The sequence below is a fragment of the Tachypleus tridentatus genome, chromosome 6, assembly GCF_004210375.1.
Source record: "Tachypleus tridentatus isolate NWPU-2018 chromosome 6, ASM421037v1, whole genome shotgun sequence".
In the NCBI taxonomy this organism is placed as follows: domain Eukaryota; kingdom Metazoa; phylum Arthropoda; class Merostomata; order Xiphosura; family Limulidae; genus Tachypleus; species Tachypleus tridentatus.
The window spans coordinates 140,420,876-140,443,435 of NC_134830.1; the positions used below are offsets into that span (position 1 = coordinate 140,420,876).

At 30.6% G+C, this 22,560-nt stretch overlaps 1 protein-coding gene across 5 annotated transcripts in view; it reads left to right on the forward strand.

The window, feature by feature from the left end:
* Positions 1-22,560, forward strand: part of LOC143253847 (rifampicin phosphotransferase-like) — a 71,657-nt gene that overhangs the window by 31,479 nt on the left and 17,618 nt on the right. For all 5 annotated transcript variants that reach the window (XM_076508280.1, XM_076508281.1, XM_076508282.1 and 2 more), the window contains 20 exons: positions 391-446; positions 1,431-1,474; positions 2,900-3,012; positions 3,227-3,377; positions 3,726-3,784; positions 5,239-5,369; positions 5,671-5,777; positions 6,065-6,103; positions 6,900-7,027; positions 9,387-9,457; positions 11,516-11,580; positions 13,147-13,294; positions 13,930-14,047; positions 15,183-15,283; positions 15,653-15,724; positions 16,768-16,874; positions 17,903-17,975; positions 18,734-18,841; positions 19,880-20,050; positions 21,106-21,240. In XM_076508280.1, coding sequence (XP_076364395.1) covers positions 391-446; positions 1,431-1,474; positions 2,900-3,012; positions 3,227-3,377; positions 3,726-3,784; positions 5,239-5,369; positions 5,671-5,777; positions 6,065-6,103; positions 6,900-7,027; positions 9,387-9,457; positions 11,516-11,580; positions 13,147-13,294; positions 13,930-14,047; positions 15,183-15,283; positions 15,653-15,724; positions 16,768-16,874; positions 17,903-17,975; positions 18,734-18,841; positions 19,880-20,050; positions 21,106-21,240 — 1,997 coding nt within the window. The remainder of the gene's footprint in view (positions 1-390; positions 447-1,430; positions 1,475-2,899; positions 3,013-3,226; positions 3,378-3,725; positions 3,785-5,238; positions 5,370-5,670; positions 5,778-6,064; positions 6,104-6,899; positions 7,028-9,386; positions 9,458-11,515; positions 11,581-13,146; positions 13,295-13,929; positions 14,048-15,182; positions 15,284-15,652; positions 15,725-16,767; positions 16,875-17,902; positions 17,976-18,733; positions 18,842-19,879; positions 20,051-21,105; positions 21,241-22,560) is intronic.

The following is a 22,560-nucleotide window of genomic DNA, read 5'->3' on the forward strand; positions in this document are numbered from 1 at the left end:
TGTTTGATGAACTATGTACCTAATGCAAGCAGTACTTGAACATGTATGTAAACCTTTTTGATAGAGATATAATTTCTTATAGAAGAGTTTGTATGTATATAAAAATGTGTAAAAGAGAAATTTTCTTATCTGTAGTTATTTTACTACTAAATAATCTAATATTTTTTGTCGGGTAGATGTTCAATATGAGCAAAATGAAACATTTTCATATAATACTGAGAACCAAACATCTATTATATAGAAATATATTATATGCCACCCAAGTTATATGATTGAGGAAATGCATTCTGATACAATGGAGTTTTCATTTAATTTTTATCATGATTTTTAAATAAGGTAAAGATTGAAATAACAGTAATATCTTCTCTAAGTTTGTTAAGTTTGTTTCAGATAATAAAATTCCAAGTGACCTAGTTGAATATCTACAGATATATGGCTACTTGAAGGTAGGAAATAGAATATATTAAATCACTTAAAAATTTTGTTTAAAAATGTAAGAGATAAAAAAACTTGATATAGCTGGAGAGGACAGTTAATCCATGTTAAATAAATTAAATGTACTATTGCCTTTCCCCCTATTAGCAAACAAAGTATGGGGGACATTTCCTCCTGGCTGTCATGTATAAATGATACCTGTACATGGTAATGTCAACTTAAATTATATCAGATTTTGATGATGGATCTCAGAAAATTGTACAGTAATTATAATAAAGTAATTGTTATTAATTATAAATAAAATTTATTCTAACATTAATAGTTTCTGTTTACAAACACTAGATGGCTTGAGAGAAAAATAAACATAAAAAAAACCTTGATAAATTTTAGTAATATAGGTGAAAAAATCCCTGTAAATTTAGAGATTTACAGTTTCTCAATGACGAGATGGGTGTCAATGAATATATTTCACACAGTAACTCCTTGTTTCTAATGTTTTGCAATTAATTTATTTAAATGTAACAGAGTTTATAGTTTCTGAGAGCTACTGTACTGTGTACTTGTTTGTTACATTTAGTTATTATACATTAAAAATTAATTAAATTAATGTAATTTCTAATACATTTAGTGAGGATTTATTGTGAATTAATTAGTAAACACATAAAAGTAATTGAGGATTCAGAACAATGTAATTGCTCTGGAGAAAATTGAAAAGCTTGGTATCTTGTAGATTATTTTATTTCACTAACTATCATTTAATATACGTTATAAAATGTATTATTTTTCATGATATTAAAATTGTTCTATCTTATAATCTTTTTGTTTTTGAAGATTTTTATTTCATATATTTGATAAGTTTTACTGTTTCTGTTTGTGGGAAAGAATGATTAGAATAGCACAACAATGGTTAGAATATTTTACATCTTTTGGCCAATTGTCTGTAGTTTTGCAGTAAATTAAAAATATTACATGTTCAAATACTTACATTCTTCCAGGAAGGCTCATCATTCCATCTGGGTAAAAACGTGTTTGCCTCAAGGTTAGTGTTATAAAACAGGAGTACTATTTTGTGATTTCTAGAAATGATTTATTTGCATTATGAACCCTTGTTTCTTGTAGTAATCACAATTTGAGGACTTACATTTTCTGATATTTATTTTGATAAAATAAGAAGGACCAACCAAATCACAAATTGTTTGAGGCCTATTTTATGCTTGAATAATTAAACTTAGAGATATTTCAATATCAAAAGAAACCTGACCTGATTATCAACTGTGGTTAAACTGGGTGTGTGGTTTTTTGTTAACACTGTTGATCATAAACCATGGTTAAACAAGGTATGTGGTTCTGTGTTAACACTGTTGATCATAAACCGTGGTTAAACTAGGTGCGTGGTTTTGTGTTAACACTGTTGATCATAAACCGTGGTTAAACTAGGAGCGTGGTTTTGTGTTAACACTGTTGATCGTAAACCGTGGTTAAACTAGGAGCGTGGTTTTGTGTTAACACTGTTGATCGTAAACCGTGGTTAAACTAGGTGCGTGGTTTTGTGTTAACACTGTTGATCATAAACTGTGGTTAAACTAGGTGCGTGGTTTTGTGTTAACACTGTTGATCATAAACTGTGGTTAAACTAGGAGCGTGGTTTGTGTTAACACTGTTGATCGTAAACTGTGGTTAAACTAGGAGCGTGGTTTTGTGTTAACACTGTTGATCGTAAACTGTGGTTAAACTAGGTGCGTGGTTTTGTGTTAACACTGTTGATCATAAACTGTGGTTAAACTAGGAGCGTGGTTTTGTGTTAACACTGTTGATCGTAAACTGTGGTTAAACTAGGAGCGTGGTTTTGTGTTAACACTGTTGATCGTAAACTGTGGTTAAACTAGGAGCGTGGTTTTGTGTTAACACTGTTGATCGTAAACTGTGGTTAAACTAGGAGCGTGGTTTTGTGTTAACACTGTTGATCGTAAACTGTGGTTAAACTAGGTGCGTGGTTTTGTGTTAACACTGTTGATCATGAACCGTGGTTAAACTGGGTGCGTGGTTTTGTGTTAGAGCTGATCATAAACATTGGTGACTTTATGATTCATTATTTTTACTGATTCTTAAGTTGATAAAACGTATGATTCACTTTATATCTGATGCTCTAATGCATGATAATTCCAAAAATATGTCTTTTGATTTTCATTTTTTTCTATTGAGTTTTTTCATATTTCAGTTGCTTGAAAAAAGTTTTTGAAAGTGAAAAGGAAGCAAAGTGAACATTATCAGAGAAGTAGAATGAAATGTTCTACACTGAGAATAACTTAGTATCCTTCAATACTAAAGTCCAAAAAGATTCAGTTCCAAAATTAAGATTTGAAAATAAGTCTTGTATGCCTTGATATAATTGTGCTTATGTGAAAATGTACTTGATGTTTACGCCTCAAATATTTGTGTTTGTACAACAGTTTTCTTCTAACAGTTTCTCAACTCATGGGTACATAATGACATCTGCTGAACATTTGTTACCTGCTGATGCTAGCGCCCTCTCCAATTTTTCATTAGAAAACAACAAGACAATTGCCTTCACTGGTGGTAAGCTTCAAATGATACTCTAAACATACGTAAAGTATAACCACATAAACAATAGGTTCAATATCTTAGGGTGTACAAATCTTAAGAACTAAAGTTCATAGTGGTTTTGGAGTTACAAGCAATTCCATTTAGAATTTTAGATGCTTTGTGTTGTAAATTCCCAAATCTTTAATACATCAGGTTTTAGAAGCTAATATATTTTTGGGATTTCCAGGTAAGAAAGAGTACAAACTGAAGATCAGAAACTCTAATCAAAAGTTCGACATCTTTAACGGAGTAGAAGGAAGGTGGGCAGTTACTATCCACCTCATAAACTTAGAAATTAATGGAGAACCAGGCTGGGGTTTTGTTCTTCTCCATAACAAGTATGTTTTATATAAATTTAAGAATAAATTGTTTTAACATTAAAAAGACATAGAAAAATGTTATTTCTTTTAGATGCGGAGGATATTTAAACATGGACTTTACTTGCAGATATTGAAAGAGGTTCAATTTAATCAAGGGCAGATTCATTGTTTTCTATTTTTAAAACAAGTTCCATCATTTTAGATTAGTCAATATGATTTCCGCTGTTTAATCAGTTTTATGTCTTTTGTAATAGGAGTTTGAAGGTTTTATTCAGCATAAGAATTTTTATATTTATTATCTGTACATAAAAGTTTTAGTCCATTCTTAAATTAATATTAAATTGCTTTGTGGTTGTTTGTAAACAGGTTAAAAAGAACATTAAAACAAGTGGACATCCCACCTGAATTTCCTCTTGTAGACCAAGGTATAGAATGTTTTTATTGTATGTAGTAATGACATAAGTCATCAATAGCCATATTTATTGAAAGTTGTTTAATACTGAGAGCTGTTGGAGTGACATGTCAGTGCAAAGAGGAGTCATGACATAACAGAAGAAATGTTTAATATTTATTTGTTTAACAGCACATTCCAAACTATTTGGTATCCACTGTCATGATGAGTGTACTTCTATATGGTGGGCTATGTCACAATTTTTTCTGAATAAGAATCTACATACAGAGAGAAAACATGCAGTCACAGAACACAACATTTCAAAACGTGAAATATTCAATGTTCACCATGGCAATAGATAAAGTAAGACATCAGGGTATTTAGAAAAACAGTGGCTTTAAAAGCATCAGAACATTTGCAAAATGAAGGGTATGGTTATAAAAGAGAACCCTCTGACCCATTTTAATGAATGCATTTGTCTTATGCTACATTTTGCCTTGTACTAAAAAAGGATTTGAAGTTTAAAAAGGCACACAAACCAAAAGTCCACAAACTTCCAGCCACACTTTAAAACCAATGAATGTTTTCAAGAGAAATATACTCGAACAATTGCAATCACAGGAATCTCAACTAAATATATGCCCAACAAGTCCCCTTCTCCCATACCAGTGGCCTTTTTTGCCTTTAGTCAGCAAATGTTTGATTTTGGGAAGTTATGTTTGTATACAGTGAAGGGTGTATAAAGCAATTATAACAAAATATATAACCTGATTCCACTTTATTACACATAAATTTATTACAATGAAAATTATGATGTTCCGTAATCATAGACACCAGAGTGAGTAAAATAAATGATGTATGATATTGGATAATGGTCCACAATTGTGGACACCAGACTGAGCAAAATAGATGATTCATTTTGTATTATGATTAGTAATAGTCCGTAATCATAGATATGAGACTGAGTAAAATAGATGATGTATTATGATTAGTAATAGTTCATAATTGTATACACCAGACTGAGTTAAATAGATGATGGAAGGGGAGCCTGAAACATCATTTTTGTGATTGACAGTTGTGTAACATTTTTCAGAAGTTAAATATTTAAGTTTGAGTTGATGTGGCTAGCAATAACTTTGCTTGTCATGAGACAATGGTGATTTGTAGGACTTTGGTTGTACTGCTACTAAATGTTTTGGTATTGAAAAAATAAATTGCCCTAAATGGTGCCCCTGTGGGTCAGTAGTAAGTTCAAACAGGGTTTGATTCCCTGTAATGGACACAACAAATAGTTCAGTGTGGCATTACCCTAAATCAAACCAACAGATACCCTTATTTATTTGGGTTTGGAAAGAAAAACATTCACTAAGAAATTATAATATTTGTACTAATCTGATGTAGCAGTTTTTTCTTTAACTTTTTGAACAAGTTTCTCATTTCTTAGTTGAATGTTCCAGTAAACCTGATTTTTTTTGTTTTTAAATAAAGAGAGTGAAATTAGCATCCACAGCCCTCTGGTGGTGAGCTTAGAAAACCATCTATGTTGTAATTCTAAACTGGTTGGAGGAAAAGGAATGTCTTTAGCTCTGCTGACAAAATTAAGCAAGAAATCTCCAAAGGTTAGTTGCTTACCATTGAAATTAGTTAACAGTTGTATGTGTATATTCTGACTTACTCAAACTAAAATATTGTTATACTTGGAATTTAAGCATGGTCAAAGAATGTAGAGATACAGTTTCATTGATTCTACTGATTACTAACAAATGAAAACATTTATAAGTTTTATTGAAAGTAACAAGTAAAGAAATCTCCCAACATAATCATTGATACAAATGCATGGGGTGGATATACTACTAGATTTTAGTTACATACTATGCCTACTGTCATACACAAGTGTTCTTTCATTTTTATTACCTTCAGTTCAGTGTTCCCCTGGGCATAGTTGTTACCGTTGCTGCTTACCAGAGTCATCTTGCAGGACATGTTGAACTGCAGAAGGCTATTGAGAACCTCTTGATGATAAATAGGTAGTGCCTCGAGTCTGTATTCTTTCTTGTAAGAACCATTAATTCACTAACTACCACTAATTGTTGAGTGTTTAAAGTCGGTCTTCTTTCTTGGTATGAACCATTCTTTCACTAAGTGTAAGAAGTCTTGTTATACAAATATTATTTATATAAATAATTCATTATTTAATGAAGTTATGTGGTTAAAGTGATTTTTTTTTCTCATAGTCCCAGTTTATATGAAGTAATAACAACAGCAAACCTGTTTTCATCAGCTACTTTCTATTACTTGTTTTTTTTTTCTTCAGTGGAAAGGCAGAAGGAAGTTTAGAAAATGAATGTGTAAGGTAAGTGTGCAGAAGTAATAAACATCAAAGCAGTCAAACATATATATATATCACATTATATGTTAGTGCTTATGTTTTAATCATATAATGTATTACCCGTTTCAACTTTTGCTGTTGATTTTATTATAACATATCAATTTTTCATCAAGTGTTAATTTTTTCACTCTGAAACTGTTTATTAAACTTGTGTCTTACATAGCTGTGAAGAAGGTTAACAGTATCAGTTTCAGTCAGTTTACTTAGCCATGAAGGAGGTTAACAGTATCAGTTTCAGTCAGTTTACATAGTCGTGAAGGAGGTTAACAGTATCAGTTTCAGTCAGTTTACATAGCTCTGAAGGTGGTTAACAGTTTCAGTCAGTATACGTAGCTGTGAAGGAGGGTAACAGTATCAGTTTCAGTCAGTTTACATAGCTCTGAAGGTGGTTAACAGTTTCAGTCAGTATACGCAGCTGTGAAGGAGGGTAACAGTATCAGTTTCAGTCAGTTTACATAGCTCTGAAGGTGGTTAACAGTTTCAGTCAGTATACTCAGCTGTGAAGGAGGTTAACAGTAGCAGCTTCAGTCAATTTTCGTAGCTGTGAAGGAGGTTAACAGCATCAGTTTCAGTCAGTGTACATAGCTGTGAAGGAGGTTAACAGTAGCAGTTTCAGTCAGTTCATGTAGTTGTGAAGGAGGTTAATAACAGTTTCAGTCAGTTTACATAGCTGTGAAGGAGGTTAATAACAACAGTTTTTTCAGTTTACATAAAAATAACCATGTTTGATTATATATATATATATATATATATTATGTAGAGTTGCAGAGTTGGTTAAAAGTAGCAGTTTGAGTCAGATTCTAAGGGATACTGTCAAGGAGGAAATGTTGACAACTTTTGGTGATCAACTTGAGTCGTTAAAGTTTGCTATTCGTTCTTCAGCTGTTGGTAAGTTGTAGTTCACTCATACAGAAAGAGTTGGTACCATAATAAACTTATGATAAATTTAGTGCAAGTTTTCAAGCAGCTGTGACATTTATTACATGTAAATGAGTGTAGAATAAATGTGAATTAGCATTTAGCACAAAATGTATACTAATATGTTTACAATGTTTTAAAGTCATAATGTGGGTAAAAACACCATATAGGAATTACTCATGTTTGAAATATTTTCTCAGGTAAACAGTAAAATTTAGATTGTTTGGTTTCTTTTAAATTTCACACAAAGGTACTCAAGAGCTACATGCACTAACCATCCATTATTCTGTAGTGATAGACTAGAGGGAAGACAGCCACTTAAAACCATCCACTGTCAACTCTTGGGCTACTCTTTCAGCAATGAATAGTTAGATTGTCTATCACAGTATAATGTTCCCATGGCTAAGAGAGCAACTATGTTTGGTGTCACAGGGATTTGAGTGTGTGACATGCAGATTGCAAGCCAAGCACCCCAGGATTTAATTGTAAACCATAACTGCCAGGCCTAGTCAGACCTAGGGTTTAGTTGTAAACCATAACTGCCAGGCCTAGTCAGACTTAGGGTTTTGCTGTAAACCATAACTGTTAGGCCTAGCCAGACCTAGAGTTTAATTGTAAACTATAACTGCCAGCAGTGGTGGCGCCAAGGGGGGCTTGAGCCCCCCAATGAGCCAAGCTTCCCTCAGCCCCCAATATTGTTACTTACATATATTCCTAAAATTTGAAAAACACAATTGTCATTGTTGCTTAACAATTAACATCAAAGAGACATAGATCTGTAGAACTCAACGTCTTCATTAAGACGGAAGTATGTGTCATGCGTCCCGTAGCAACATACTGAATGCACTGAAACTCGTGCACTGTCAGACCTAGGTTTTTATTTGTAAACCATATTTTAAATTGGAAATCTCACTTTATCAAGAACAGTAGATAACAGTCTTGCATTTAGTTGTGATGTAAAGGAAATGGGAGGCATGTATAAAATTTGTTTGTTGAATTTCATTCCCTGAAGTGCAATAAAAAAATGAATCAGGTTGAATCACAAGTAGTGTTTCACGAAATCACTGACATCATTAAGTTTTCCAGACACTGGAATGAATGAATTTTGGAAACACCATGACACCCGTTTAGTTGGTCTTTATATAAATGTCATGTGTACAGACAATATCTGTACACCTTGTAGATTGTATACACTCCTGCTTAATTAATGTTTCCATAAATTTATCTAAAACTTTGTAATGTTAGGGTTAACTAGAGTTTCTCTTTAACACTAATTAATTTAAACATTTAAAAGTATTGTTGAATACATTGTAGCATTAGGGTTATCCAGAATTTCTCCTAATACTATTACATTTAAAAGTATTGTTAAATACATTGTAGCATTAGGGTTATCCAGAATTTCTCCTAATACTATTACATTTAAAAGTATTGTTAAATACATTGTAGCATTAGGGTTATCCAGAATTTCTCTTAACACTATTACATTTAAGAAGTATTGCTGAATACATTGTAATATTAGGGTTATTTAGAGTTACTCTTAATACTATTTTGGTTAAAACTACTGTTGAAGCATTGTAAGATTAGGGTTAACTGGGGTTTCTTTTAATACTGATGTGTTTAAAAGCATTTTTAATTGTCCATTTGGTTTTACCAACAATGTGTTTGTGATACAAGTTTTGATCTAAATAGTCTTTTCTCAACCAACTCCATTAACTGGTCTGTGTTTTTATGGTGGATGCATCGTTTGTTTAATAAATGTACTCGTAATCTTCTGATAATAGTTGCTGCAATGCAGATGAAAGTATTTGGAATTAAAAACAGTTTTTATTATAAAAAAATTCTGGTGTAATGTGTTTAACTCTATCTCAGTCTTTTTTCTGAAAATTAATTCTTCTTTCAGGAATGTTTGGTTAGTGTTCATGTACAAGCCGACATTTTGTTTAGTGTCTTATTACTTCTATTATTAGTGGAATAAATTGTTTAGAATTGTAACTTTTCTGTTTAATGAAACTAGTCTTTACATTATTAATTTTAGAGAAGAAAGTTTGGGGAAATAATGAAGTAGATATTATTTTCTTAACACTTGTATATAATGTTAAAATAATAAATACACAACATACAATATTAAAATTAATACACAATTAAAAACATTTCTAAAACGTGGACTGTACATGTTTTGATGTTTACCACATCGTCACCACAAGTGAATGTCAAACATGTATAATCCACATTTTAGAAATGTTTTCTTGTATTGATTTTAAAGTTGAGTTGCTTATTTGTTAATGAAATAATGAACTTTTAAAGAAGTAATAATACTAAACTGTTTCAGGGGAAGACAGTGAAGAAATGTCTGCTGCTGGGCAAATGGAAACTATATTAGGAGTGCAAGGTTTAAATCAGGTTTGTTCTTATTACTGAAGCATCAATAGTACATTTATAAATCTCATAGTAAAAGGTTCTTAATGAAGACGTTAGGGATAAGGTTTTGAATATAAAGTATACTTTAAATTAACAGTCTTTGTCAGTGTTATATTTACGAAATATTATGTTTCTTTTCAAATATTTTAAGTATTTCTATTGATATTGGAAAAGTTAGTTAGTTTGTTTAATTTTGTGCAAAGCTTCTAGCTATTTCTAAATTTGAAGTAGTAAATTAGAGGAATGGCAGATAGTAAACATTGCTTATCATCAACTTTTGGGATACTTTTTACTGACAAATAGTGTGAATGACTGTCACATTATAACACAACTACAGTTGAAACATCGACTGTTTTCAGTGATAAGGATTCAAACCCACAATCCTCAAATTGCAAGTCAAGTGTCCTAACTATGAGGACTTACAGAACTATTAGAAAAGATAGTAGTCAATTCTTAAAATTATTTGAGTATATATGTAAAAATATTGACTTGTATATCCACAAAACTAATGATTAACTTTTAACTTAAACAAACAGTAGGTATTTTCCTTGTATAAAAGCACATATATATTTATAAGTTGGTATAAAACCAATAGAAATGTTAAAAGTGAGAAAAGTAAAATATTTCGTAACTTCAAAAACTTGTGTGAAGACTTGGGCAGTGTGCAGGCGAGTTGCTTGGAGTTTGACTTAATCTGACTCACAGGTCACAGTTGCTAATGGAGCACACAAGTCACTAACTTGAGGAATTTATTTTTAGACTAAATAATAAAATCTGAGACTGTGGTTTAAACACAAACAACAATATATCAAAATACTTGACTACATCAAAATTTACTAAAGATATCTTAAATAGTTTCACTGTTTAAACTTTTAAATGTATCAATCTCAAGATGCAGGTAACTGTTCTTTAATTAGCTACTTACATGAAGCTTGAACAGGAAATATTGGACATCTTCAGTGTTGTTTTGTGCTTGGGATCAGACACCATATTCATAGAGCACTAGTTGTTTGGCTTCTTACTGTGAGACTGACTTGTAGCCACAAAACTTGGGACCTTGTATGGATTTCTGTAGTTTTCTTGCACTTTTCCAAATAGGGTACACATCCAAGTCGCAAGTAGATATGATTTTTTTTTTATTCCACGTAACTCTCATAATTAATACCAAAGCTAAACCATCAGCTGCTTATAATCAAAGACAGTAAATTGGTAGCCTCTCTGGAACTATTTCTCTTTGTCTTCTATTAATCGAAGTTCCATCCAGAATCTCTGATTTTCATACAATTTCTTTTATGGAAGTTGTATCTGGTCACTAATATTTTGTATAAACATTCTTATAATGTTCTCTCTGTTGCAGCAGTTTTGGTCTAAAGATAATGTAACCAGTTGGCTCTCCATACCACCTGAAATACATCTTAGTCTATACTTAACATATACATATCATTTCTTGTTCAAATATCATTGCATAACTTCTCATCTGCATTCATTAGAAGTGTCCAATTTTCTTCATATTACATGCATGTGTGTGTGTGTGTGTGTAGCATACATATAAAATATACTTTTCTCTTGCTCCTTTCTTGAAGACAGTGTAACTGTCTTCATAGTTCTTTAAATGTATATTACTTTTAACATATGTATATATTTGTATTAGGAAATAAATATTTTTCCTTTTTGTTTTCAGTATTATCATGGTGTCTCCTTGTGTCTTATTGGTTAATCTGAAGGCTTATTACACACAAAAAAATTGATTTTGAGACCTGCTGTGAACATAGTGCAGATAGCTCATTGTGTAGCTAGCTGTGTTGCTTGTTGAATATCATAGTGTTAAAGCTTTTTAAGTAATAAATATTTAATCACTTCTACCAGAAAATGACTGAAAAATTGCTCTAGTGTTTTACCATAAAATCAGTTCCTTAGTAACTTACTGTTAAAAATTGAGTAATTCCTTCAATAGTTTATGAGAAGAAGACTGAACAGTTTTCTAAAACTTAAAAGGGTGAATTAATGTTTTCATGTAATACAGTACTCTGAATGTTGTAGGTGTTTGAAGCTTTGACTCAGTGTTGGGCTTCACAGTTCACCTTCCAGGCTGTTCAATACAAAAGGTAGGTTTGTTCTTCTAAGATCGTAATTACTGGACTCAAGTGCTTACATTTCAACCTGGCCATTTAGATTCAAACTTTGATTAATTCTTACTGTGATCTGAAATTACGACAGGATTAACTAATGGGTTTTACTTATGTCTAATAAGTTCCACAGTACTATTGACTGGTTGTTATGAATTTCTGCAGTACAGAAAGTTATGGAAATGTTATGAAGAGAATCAGTTGAACATGAACACTAGGTTGCTCAAGTACGGGGGCTTTTCATGTATATTTGTGCAGAACAAGGACAAGAGTAAATGATGAAATATTTCAAGTCAATCAAAAGGGTCCCATATAAATGAATGTTCCAAATAATACATACAACAGAGATAAACTCCAAGTCATATGAACTTTTACATGTATCTGTGTCACCCTATCAATTGGCACAAACTTCTATGAAATAAATGTTTTAAAATTTATTACCTAAACAAAATAATCAATGCATTTTAATATAAGTATGAAGATTTAGTTTACTGTAAATATTATCCCAGTATTTCTTACTAAACATATATTCTAAATTAGTTATAGAATGGTGAAATTAGCAGTTATTTTAACTGTGAAATATGTAAACACTGTTTTTGTATGGGTGGCCTGGAGACAGGTGTTTGTGTCAGTGGCCTGATTATAGAAATAATTCTTCTTTATGCAGTTCAATGGTCGACTTATAGATAGGCTTAGCTTCTACATAGAAACAACACTTTGGATACAGTAATATAAGAAGGATGTCTTTATGTTAACTAAAACAGAGGTACTCATGACTTGTATGAACAGGTACCTTACATAGAAGTACTTACAACTTCTGTATACACACAGCCCACATTAAAACTCTTAAATCTGTCTTAAAGTGTTTTTCTTTCCTAGTTTTACTTAGTTAGAAGTGTTTTGAGTTAAATAAGTTGCTTTAATTATCCATAAAATTATTATTTTTTCACTTACTGTTTCAGCGTGTTGATCATTATGTGAGTATGAATGTTTTGTTAAATTCTATCAAAGCTTTGTATCATGTAAATGCATTAAAGCACATAGATAACAGTTACTAAAGTATCCATAACAATAAACACATAATATACATCAGAAAAAGACGAACATGTTAAAATCTATTAAGTTAAATGTTCATGTGTATATAGAAATATTGTTCATAGAAGATTAACTATTTGATGTTGATTAAACCATACATAAACACTGACAATATTATTATATCCTACTTTTTCAAGTAAGAAACACAATGACATTATGTTTAGATATTCTATTTTTTGAGTAGGAAATGTAATGAGGGTTTGTACTTTTATACAGATTACATTGCATTTAGATATCCTACCTGTTGAGTGAGAAATGTGATTAGGGTTTATATTCTCATAAAGATTACATTACATTTAGATATCATACATGTTCAGCAAGAAATGTGGTGAGCATTCATGAACCTAGACTAAAATTTAAAGTATTTATGAATGTTCTACTGTTTGAACAGAAAATTTTTATAGGTGTTAGAACAGTACAATAATCACTTATAAATGTATTGTTTTACAGACAGAATGGACAACCAGTAGACACAGAGATGGGAGTTGTAATCCAGGAAATGGTTCCTTCCAAAGCTGCAGGTGTTATGTTTACACATGACCCTGTCACTGGTAATCCAGCCCTCATCTGTATTACAGGAAATTATGGCCTGGGTGAGGTAGGCATAAGTGGTAGTTTGAAGATGAAAGAATCTTGGTTTTTAAAGTGTGTTCTGTAGCTCGTACAAACCAGTAAAAATTGGTTGAATTTATATAAAATATTATCTTAGTTTTTATTATATTTGAAACATTAAAAAGACGTTATGAAGGTTTTGTTGAAAAATAATTCAACAACTTTTACTGAGTTCACAAATATAGTTAATTGTTAAATTGTTCTACAGGTCTTACTTCAGAGGCTACCAGGTGAGTTTTATAAATGTATTAAAAACCACACAATAGCAACTATACTTACTGAGCCAATAATAATAGTGATATATTAATGAAAATAAATACCTTTATTAAATTATTTATTTAGATGTATTTTCTTATGTCAACATCAGTTGAAACCTATACTTCACTACATTATCTAAACTTCTCAACATGGTTACAGTCTGTAGTTGATACTTTACTAGATTATTTAAACTTCTCTATCTAGTTACAATCTGTAGTTTGTACTTCAATACATTATCTAAAATTCTCTACCTGGTTACAGTTTGTAGTTGATAGTTCAGAACATTATCTAAAATTCTCTACCTGGTTACAATCTGTAGTTTATACTTCAATACATTATCTAAAATTCTCTACCTTGTTTCAGTCTGTAGTTTCTGCAGCAGCCGAACCTGATACTTTTGTTGTGTTTCGAAGCTGCAACAAAGAGTTGAGCATACTCAAGAATGAGATTGGGGAGAAAAAACTTCAGATCCAAATGAAAGGTTAGCTTATTTCTCTGCAAGATTTCTTATTTCTGTAGTAAATTGTACTACTTACAAATATTTGTCAACTGAGTTTCGTCAATTTGTAGACATAAACAGAAAGTGTTAAAAATGTATTTATTAAAAGTTTAATTTGGTGATTTAAATATCTTATAAATGATTTGGTATACAAATGAGGATTTATCAATGGAAAATATTTTTCTTCATAGTATCTTTCAGCCACTCATTAGGTATTAGTAGTTAAACTGTGAATTAAGTAGAAAGAAACCTGGCCGATTCTTAATGGTACGTTAGGCTTAGAAACAAAATATAAAAAATTTATTTTCGTAAACACTCAGCGAAGATATATATATGTTTATGAGTAAATGAGTCTTTATATAAAATCAATTTTATATTTTTCATTTCTGATTCTTACGTCTGTTGCTCTCTACTTTGTGTTATATTATTTTTGCTTTCAGTTTTTTTTATTTGATTTTAAAACTGTTTTATTTTTTTACCTTTCATGTGTGACAGTTATAACTTTGGAAATTTCTTTTCTTTAATATCATATTTTATGTACCTGTCATGTTGGACTTTATTATATGTTAAGGTTTAATAATAATTTCACCTGTTCTTCTTGGATTAATGTGGATCAGTGCTCAGCACACAGGATCAAGCATCCATGGCATTATATATCATGCCCCTATTCTGCAAGAAAAATTAAAAATTCTACTCTGTACTTTGGGTGCATTACAAGAGAGAATAACAGTCACTTTTCACTATGTGGTTAGAGAAGTCCTGAAGTTAGAAATAATTGGTTTTCACTAATTGTTTTCCTCTAATCTGTCACTTACACATACATTTATAGTCTGTTGCTTAGTGAGTACAAACACAATAAAAAAAAATATTGTAAAGAATAATTTCAGCTTGCTAAGAGAGAGGCACCTGGTAGTAAAAGAAAGAATAACATCTTAGATTTCAGTTATATAGTACTTGTACATGTGTATTATTTTATTTTTTTATTTATATTCTGGAAGCTTCTCCTCACTGTACTTTGAAAAGTAGAATAAATAAATTGTGTTAAAAACTTCTTTAATCATCACTGATATAAGGAGTGCCATGTAGTTTTATGTTTTCTTCAACAATGCCCACACAGTTGGTGGTGGAACAGAAGAAAAAATTGTTCCACAGGATGAAGCTAATAAATGCTGTCTGTCAGAAAGTGAAGTTTTACAGTTAGGATACATTGGGGTCTTGGTAAGTACTAATATATTAGTTTTACAATATAATTTGTGCTACTTGAAAAGTAATCAGAACATCTGAGCTGCATGAAAACGTAATAGTTAACATATTTAGTGTCATAAGACAAATCAAAACATGAATCTATTCTTGATCATGAAAGAAGGAAAGCCATTTGTTTATTTTGAACCACAACTGTAATATCTTGATTAAACCATTAAATAAATAAATTAATTAATTTACTTTGGTGTAGCTACTCATGTTTCTTATATGAGAAAAGTAATAGTGTTATTTTAATTTGGTCTAGATGTTTAAAATATTTATTATTATTCACCATAGTTATTTATGTTTAATATTAGTGAATTTACATGTATTATTGTGAATCAGGTAGAAGAAGCATCAGGTGGACCTCGAGACATCGAATGGGCAACGAGCAACGGAAAATTTTACTTGTTACAGGTAGAAAACACTTTACTTACTTTATTACACAAGCTATGTAATTAATTATATCTGTAAAGTGCTTTATATAGTATTAAACCTATAAGTTATTACCTTTCAGAGTACTTTTATATTAATCTAGTAAGAAATCAGACTAAATGATCAAACATTCAACCTACTTAGATCAAAACTAAGAATCAACCCAGTAATGAGTGTAGATATAACTGTCTCTACTTATAAAGTTTAAAATCTAGTATTTGATCAGCTGAACCTGCAGAAGGCTTTACATAGAGATAAAATTTTCAAGTGAATAATTCTATAAGTAATATCAAGTTTACATGCTTATGGGGTGTTCGTTTTCCTACCACATCAAGATAACATGGAGGATCAAAAGTACTTCGTTATCAGTTTCTGAACTTCAATGAAAACATGTTCCAGTACTCAAATTATCCTTTGTTAACTGATTGCAGGGTATTACACTATTAAAACCAATATTATTGTAATGTCATTCATTAACTTGTTTTCCAAAGTTCTGAGTGAAGACAACAAAGCTGTATTTTATAATTAGTAATGGAACTTTTATTGTCTGTATGACTTGATGAATGTTTTGTTGAAGAGAGTTTTAAATAGCATGGTATCTAACTAATATTGTTATAAAACTAACAGTGTACATTATCTGGTTAACTGTATGTGTTACATATGTTGTTATAAGATCAACAATATGTAAAGTTAACTAACATTGTTATCAAACTAACAGTGTACCTTATCTGATTAACTTTAAGTATAATAGATAGACATTGTTTCGTAGGTTCTTTGATTATGTTGACCTATAATTAAATGTGTTGACATATAATTAAACATGTAATTTTCTAAACGATTTTCATGAGAATTTAGATAGTTCCTAATATATATATGAATTTTGTTTATGGGTAAGTAGTAAGACTAGATGAGAATTGTTAAAAATAAGTGTTGTACTAAAGTCAGTTTTATGTACATTTTTATTAGATGTGGTCTGTCATCAGAAATGTTGTACTAAATACAACTATCATGTGTATCTTTATTAGGCTCGACCAATAACTTCCTTTGACACAGAAACAGAATTTGAACTTACTCATGAGTTTGACACTGCTGTTTACTCTGTTTATGATTACTATACAACAGCCAACACTGGGTAAGTTAACAATGTAGAACTTGTAGTGTTTGTTTGTAAATTGATATTTTAACTATCTTGGGTTATATGGTATTGGATTCTGTATATCTAAGTACTTTTAAAAGGTATTAACCTTTCTTCCTAACTGGAAACTTGTATCTAGTTTGAAAATATGTATTTCTGAAGCTTAACAACTTCTGATCATGTATCTGTTCAAAGTTCTGAGCTAAACTCAGCTTGTAAGGTAAGGCTGTTATAAACAATAACAAAAGCTGATTAATTTATTTGAATATTTAAAGTGTCAATGTTGGTGTTCTTGACCAGATAATTCAACTTATAACTTATAATACTGTTTACTTGAAAATATTAAACATGTCTGTAAAAACAAACAGTGTGTAACCCAGAGTCTAGGAGATATTACAGGCATAAATTAAAGAAAGAAAAATTTATTTGTTACAGAATGAAATAATATGTATTATTTTATGTGAAATAAAATATTATTTAGATGTTTTTTTCTGATCAGAGAGTGCTTTATTAACATGTTCTGAATGTTAAGCAGATGTATTACAGATGTATTAATTTCCAGTCTAGATGTAATTTATGATAATTTTGAATTTTTTCTTTAATAGTTGGTGAATATTTGTGTTTTCATGATCTAAGAAAATAACTGTTTTTAATATATAAATTTTCTTTTTGAAACTTCGCTATTTTTCTGATGTTTGTTAGTTCAACTTTTATGTATAATGATACTTTGTTTTCTTTAGTATTTTTCTTTGGCACTAACATATATAAGTTGCAATTGGGTAAGGGCTATAGCTTCATTGTACTTGTTATGAAATAATGATTTTAGTATTTGATGGATTAATGTAGCACTTTATGCTTGTCTTTGTGATGGTTAATAATCCACAAAAACACATAAAACTTCTATTAACGAAGCATCTTAAGATATTTCCCACAACATCTCAAATGAAAACTGTATCTCTTAGTCTGCACTCTTCAACCAAGTAGTTTAACTTATATAAGAAAACAATCATCTTTGTTGTTTTCAGTGAAGTTTGCCCTGGTCCACTGACACCCCTGTCCATTTCTATTGTTACAACAATTTTGGACATCAGCATACAAGTAAGTCAAAGGTTGTTGTGGTCAGCAGATGTTTATAAAACTTTTAAAGTCCTCACACACTTAAGTAATAGTTTAACAAGCCACAACCAATGTTGGTTTGATAACTGTGAGAAAGTTTTCTCTAAAAATTCTGTTTTAAGAATGATGAGATTTAAAGGGCATCTTTCAAGACAATTAAAAACCATATCCATGTCCCTTAATGAGCCCAAAAGGATCCCATCTTTCCAATACATTCTATTTTGATCTTTAGGGTTCTTTTGGACAGTGTCACGTGACTTCATTGAAAAAATAAATGTATCATTTGGGATGATTACATGGACTTAACCTTAAAAAAAAAAAAAAGCTGATGTGATAATAGTTCCTTAAATATATAATTTACTCTGTATCTTGTGTATAGTTATCTAAAATACAATTTATGCATTGCTGATGACACATAAATAAACCCAAGTTAAAGTCATTTGTTATATTATTTCAAGAAGTGATTGTTGTGTTTTCTCAACAGTATTTTTTTGTTTATCTATTTAAATAATATTCAACATTTTCTTCTTTCTTTGTGTTCTATCTTAAATTTATAATTGTCCAAGAACATCCAGGCTAACCTATCTGTAAGCTCAAAAAGCCACCATAATACCAAAGTAGGTTTAATATATTTGAGCTTCTTGTATAGTATGGAAAGCACTCAGTAATTTTTAATTTCTTTTAGTTGTTTACAGTTTGAGTCAAATGTGTTGATTTTATTTTTTGTAAACTTCTTTCAGATGAACTTCTTAGCAAGAGAAACAGAAAAGAAGGAAGACCAGTACAATCCATTGAGAAAAATGGTTTTAGCCTTGTCACATCAATGTCTCATGATGAACATGATGAACGTGTGTCATATTAATTGTTAATCTACAGTTTTTAACAACAGATAAAATGGTTTTAGTCTTGTCACATAAATGTGTCATGATGAACATGAGTCATGTTAATTGTTAATCTACAATTTTTAACAACAGGTAAAATGGTTTTAGTCTTGTCACATCAATGTGTCATGATGAACGTGAGTCATGGTAATTGTTAATCTACAATTCTTAACAACAGATAAAACGGTTTTAGTCTTGTCACATCAATGTGTCATGATGAACATGAGTCATGTTAATTGTTAATCTACAATTTTTAACAACAGATAAAATGGTTTTAGTCTTGTCACATCAATGTGTCATGATGAACGTGAGTCATATTAATTGTTAATCTACAGTTTTTAACAACAGATAAAATGGTTTTAGTCTTGTCACATAAATGTGTCATGATGAACATGAGTCATGTTAATTGTTAATCTACACTTTAATCTACACTTTTTAACAACAGATATGTTTGATTTATAAAAGCACTTTTGTGGAATACATGTTTGAATTAAATACCATGGTTGTACTGAATCGTTCTTCATATTATTGATATATCTATCATATGAAAACTAGGGACACACTGAATGTTCATCTATATTCTCAATACATATGTCATATAAAAACTAAGGACATTGAATGTTCATCTATATTCTCAGTACATCTGTCATGTGAACACTGGGGACACACTGAATGTTCATCTATATTCTCAATACATGTGTCATATGAAAACTAAAGACACTAAATGTTAATCTATACTCTTAATGCATATGTCAATAGAAGACTGACTCATGGAGTGTAATCTGCCTATGACATAACAGCTATATATTGTTTACAATATTTATCTTGGTTACTTCAGGTATTTTTTTAAGTGCCATTATTAAGTTAGGAAGGTAAATTAACACATACAGTGGTAATGGAAAAGTTTATAAATACTCTTTATGTGTTAATAATTTTCTCTTCTTGACAGGTTTTATTTTTTCTAACTATAAGATAACTTTGTTGTTCATTGTTTTATTTTTTCAGTGTTTCCTCCGTAACAATGATGAAAAAGTTTCAGAAGTAACATCCTGTGCATTAGAAATTGGTGTATTTGGTCATGTTATAATTGATGAAAACATGCATCAACGGGGAATCCAAAGGTTTGGTGTGTGCTCAAGATGGTTTCGATTAAAGCGGTTGCTCTATGTTATGGTTGTAAGTGACACTTTCCTTCTATTGTCCACATGTTTTTATCAAGAACAAAATTATACTGTTCCATAAAGATCAAATTGTGGATTCAAATTGAATAAAACTTAAGAGTTAAGAACAGAAGATATAGTCAAAACTTGTCTACAAAGTTTAAGTGTTTCATTAAACAAACTTAATTGTATTTTCTATCTGAGAATGTTAATCCTTTAGGCACATATTGTTTCTCAGTTTTATCATTAGATATATCATGATCATTGCCACTTTTCATAAGTGCATCCATCTCTTCAAATCTGAAAACACTGAAATGATTTGTAGCCACTTTAGGTTCTTTTGCTCATAGGAAATTAAAGAATTTTCAACTGCAAATATTACATATGTTTTGAATGTACAGACATGGTGGAGATGAATCAATTGCTGAGATTGTCTTCTGTATAGATTACACTTTGTCTCTTAGTTTTGAGTGCTTGTTTTGCATTTCTAGCAGGACGTTGAAACCACATTACGTAGTCACAAGCAGTAATGACAATGCCTAAAGGGTTAATGAGATATTTATAATTGTGAGTAAAAACATTAAAATATGTAATGTATGTATAATACACTCACATGTAATTAAGATAGTGTTAAATATTGATAGATGAGATATTTATGAGTGAGCTAAAACTGCCTGTGTATATAACTAAGTAATTTCATAGTTTAGCTAGATGTTTGGATTGTGTTCCATAAGTTAACTTCTATTTCCTGGTTATTTTCCACAAATATTGATAGAATAAGTGGTTTTCTTAAATTAGCTTCTTTTCAATATCAGATTTATCTTTCCTCTCAAAATCGTGTAATTGCACTTGTTAGATACCATATTGTATAACTGTTTATTTCAAATGTATAAGTTATGTTTCTTTTCAACTATTTTTATTTATTAGTAAAGTATCAACTAAAAACAAAATAAGTGCCTCTCACTGTGAGTACCTTTATGACACATATAAACAGCTGCATTTGCAGTAGAAATTTTTTTTTTTTTTGCTGTAGCAAATGTTCTGTTTTAATCAGATAAGTTTATCTTACAGGATACACCAAAAGTAAGAAGAAAAATAACTATATTAGAAGAACACTTTTCAAAATATTCACTTAAGCCAGAAACGTTCTTTGATGCCAAAGAATTGTACCAGTATATTCTGTCCAGGGTTCCTGATATTGTAGAAGTAAGTATGAAATTGTATCAGCTTTATCTGTAGGATTCCCAATATTCTAGAAATAAGTATTAAATTGTACCAGTATATTCTGTCCAGGACTTCCAATATTCTTGAAGTATATATTCAATTGTACCAGTATATTCTGTTCAGGGCTTTCAATATTCTTGAAGTATATATTAAATTGTACCAGTATATTCTGTCCAGGGATTCCAATATTCTTGAAGTATATATTCAATTGTACCAGTATATTCTGTTCAGGGCTTTCAATATTCTTGAAGTATATATTCAATTGTACCAGTATATTCTGTTCAGGGCTTTCAATATTCTTGAAGTATATATTCAATTGTACCAGTATATTCTGTCCAGGGTTTCCAATATTCTTGAAGTATATATTCAATTGCACCAGTATATTCTGTCCAGGGTTTCCAATATTCTTGAAGTATATATTCAATTGCACCAGTATATTCTGTCCAGCATTCCTGATATTGTAGAAGTAAGTATGAAATTGTACCAGTATATTCTGTCCAGGGTTCCTGATATTGTAGAAGTAAGTATGAAATTGTATCAGCTTTATCTGTAGGATTCCCAATATTCTAGAAATAAGTATTAAATTGTACCAGTATATTCTGTCCAGGACTTCCAATATTCTTGAAGTATATATTAAATTGTACCAGTATATTCTGTTCAGGGCTTTCAATATTCTTGAAGTATATATTAAATTGTACCAGTATATTCTGTCCAGGGATTCCAATATTCTTGAAGTATATATTCAATTGTACCAGTATATTCTGTTCAGGGCTTTCAATATTCTTGAAGTATATATTCAATTGTACCAGTATATTCTGTTCAGGGCTTTCAATATTCTTGAAGTATATATTAAATTGTACCAGTATATTCTGTCCAGGGCTTCCAATATTCTTGAAGTATATATTCAATTGTACCAGTATATTCTGTCCAGGGTTTCCAATATTCTTGAAGTATATATTCAATTGTACCAGTATATTCTGTTCAGGGCTTTCAATATTCTTGAAGTATATATTAAATTGTACCAGTATATTCTGTCCAGGGCTTCCAATATTCTTGAAGTATATATTCAATTGTACCAGTATATTCTGTCCAGGGTTTCCAATATTCTTGAAGTATATATTCAATTGCACCAGTATATTCTGTCCAGGGTTTCCAATATTCTTGAAGTATATATTCAATTGCACCAGTATATTCTGTCCAGCATTCCTGATATTGTAGAAGTAAGTATGAAATTGTACCAGTATATTCTGTCCAGGGCTTCCAATATTCTTGAAGTATATATTCAATTGTACCAGTATATTC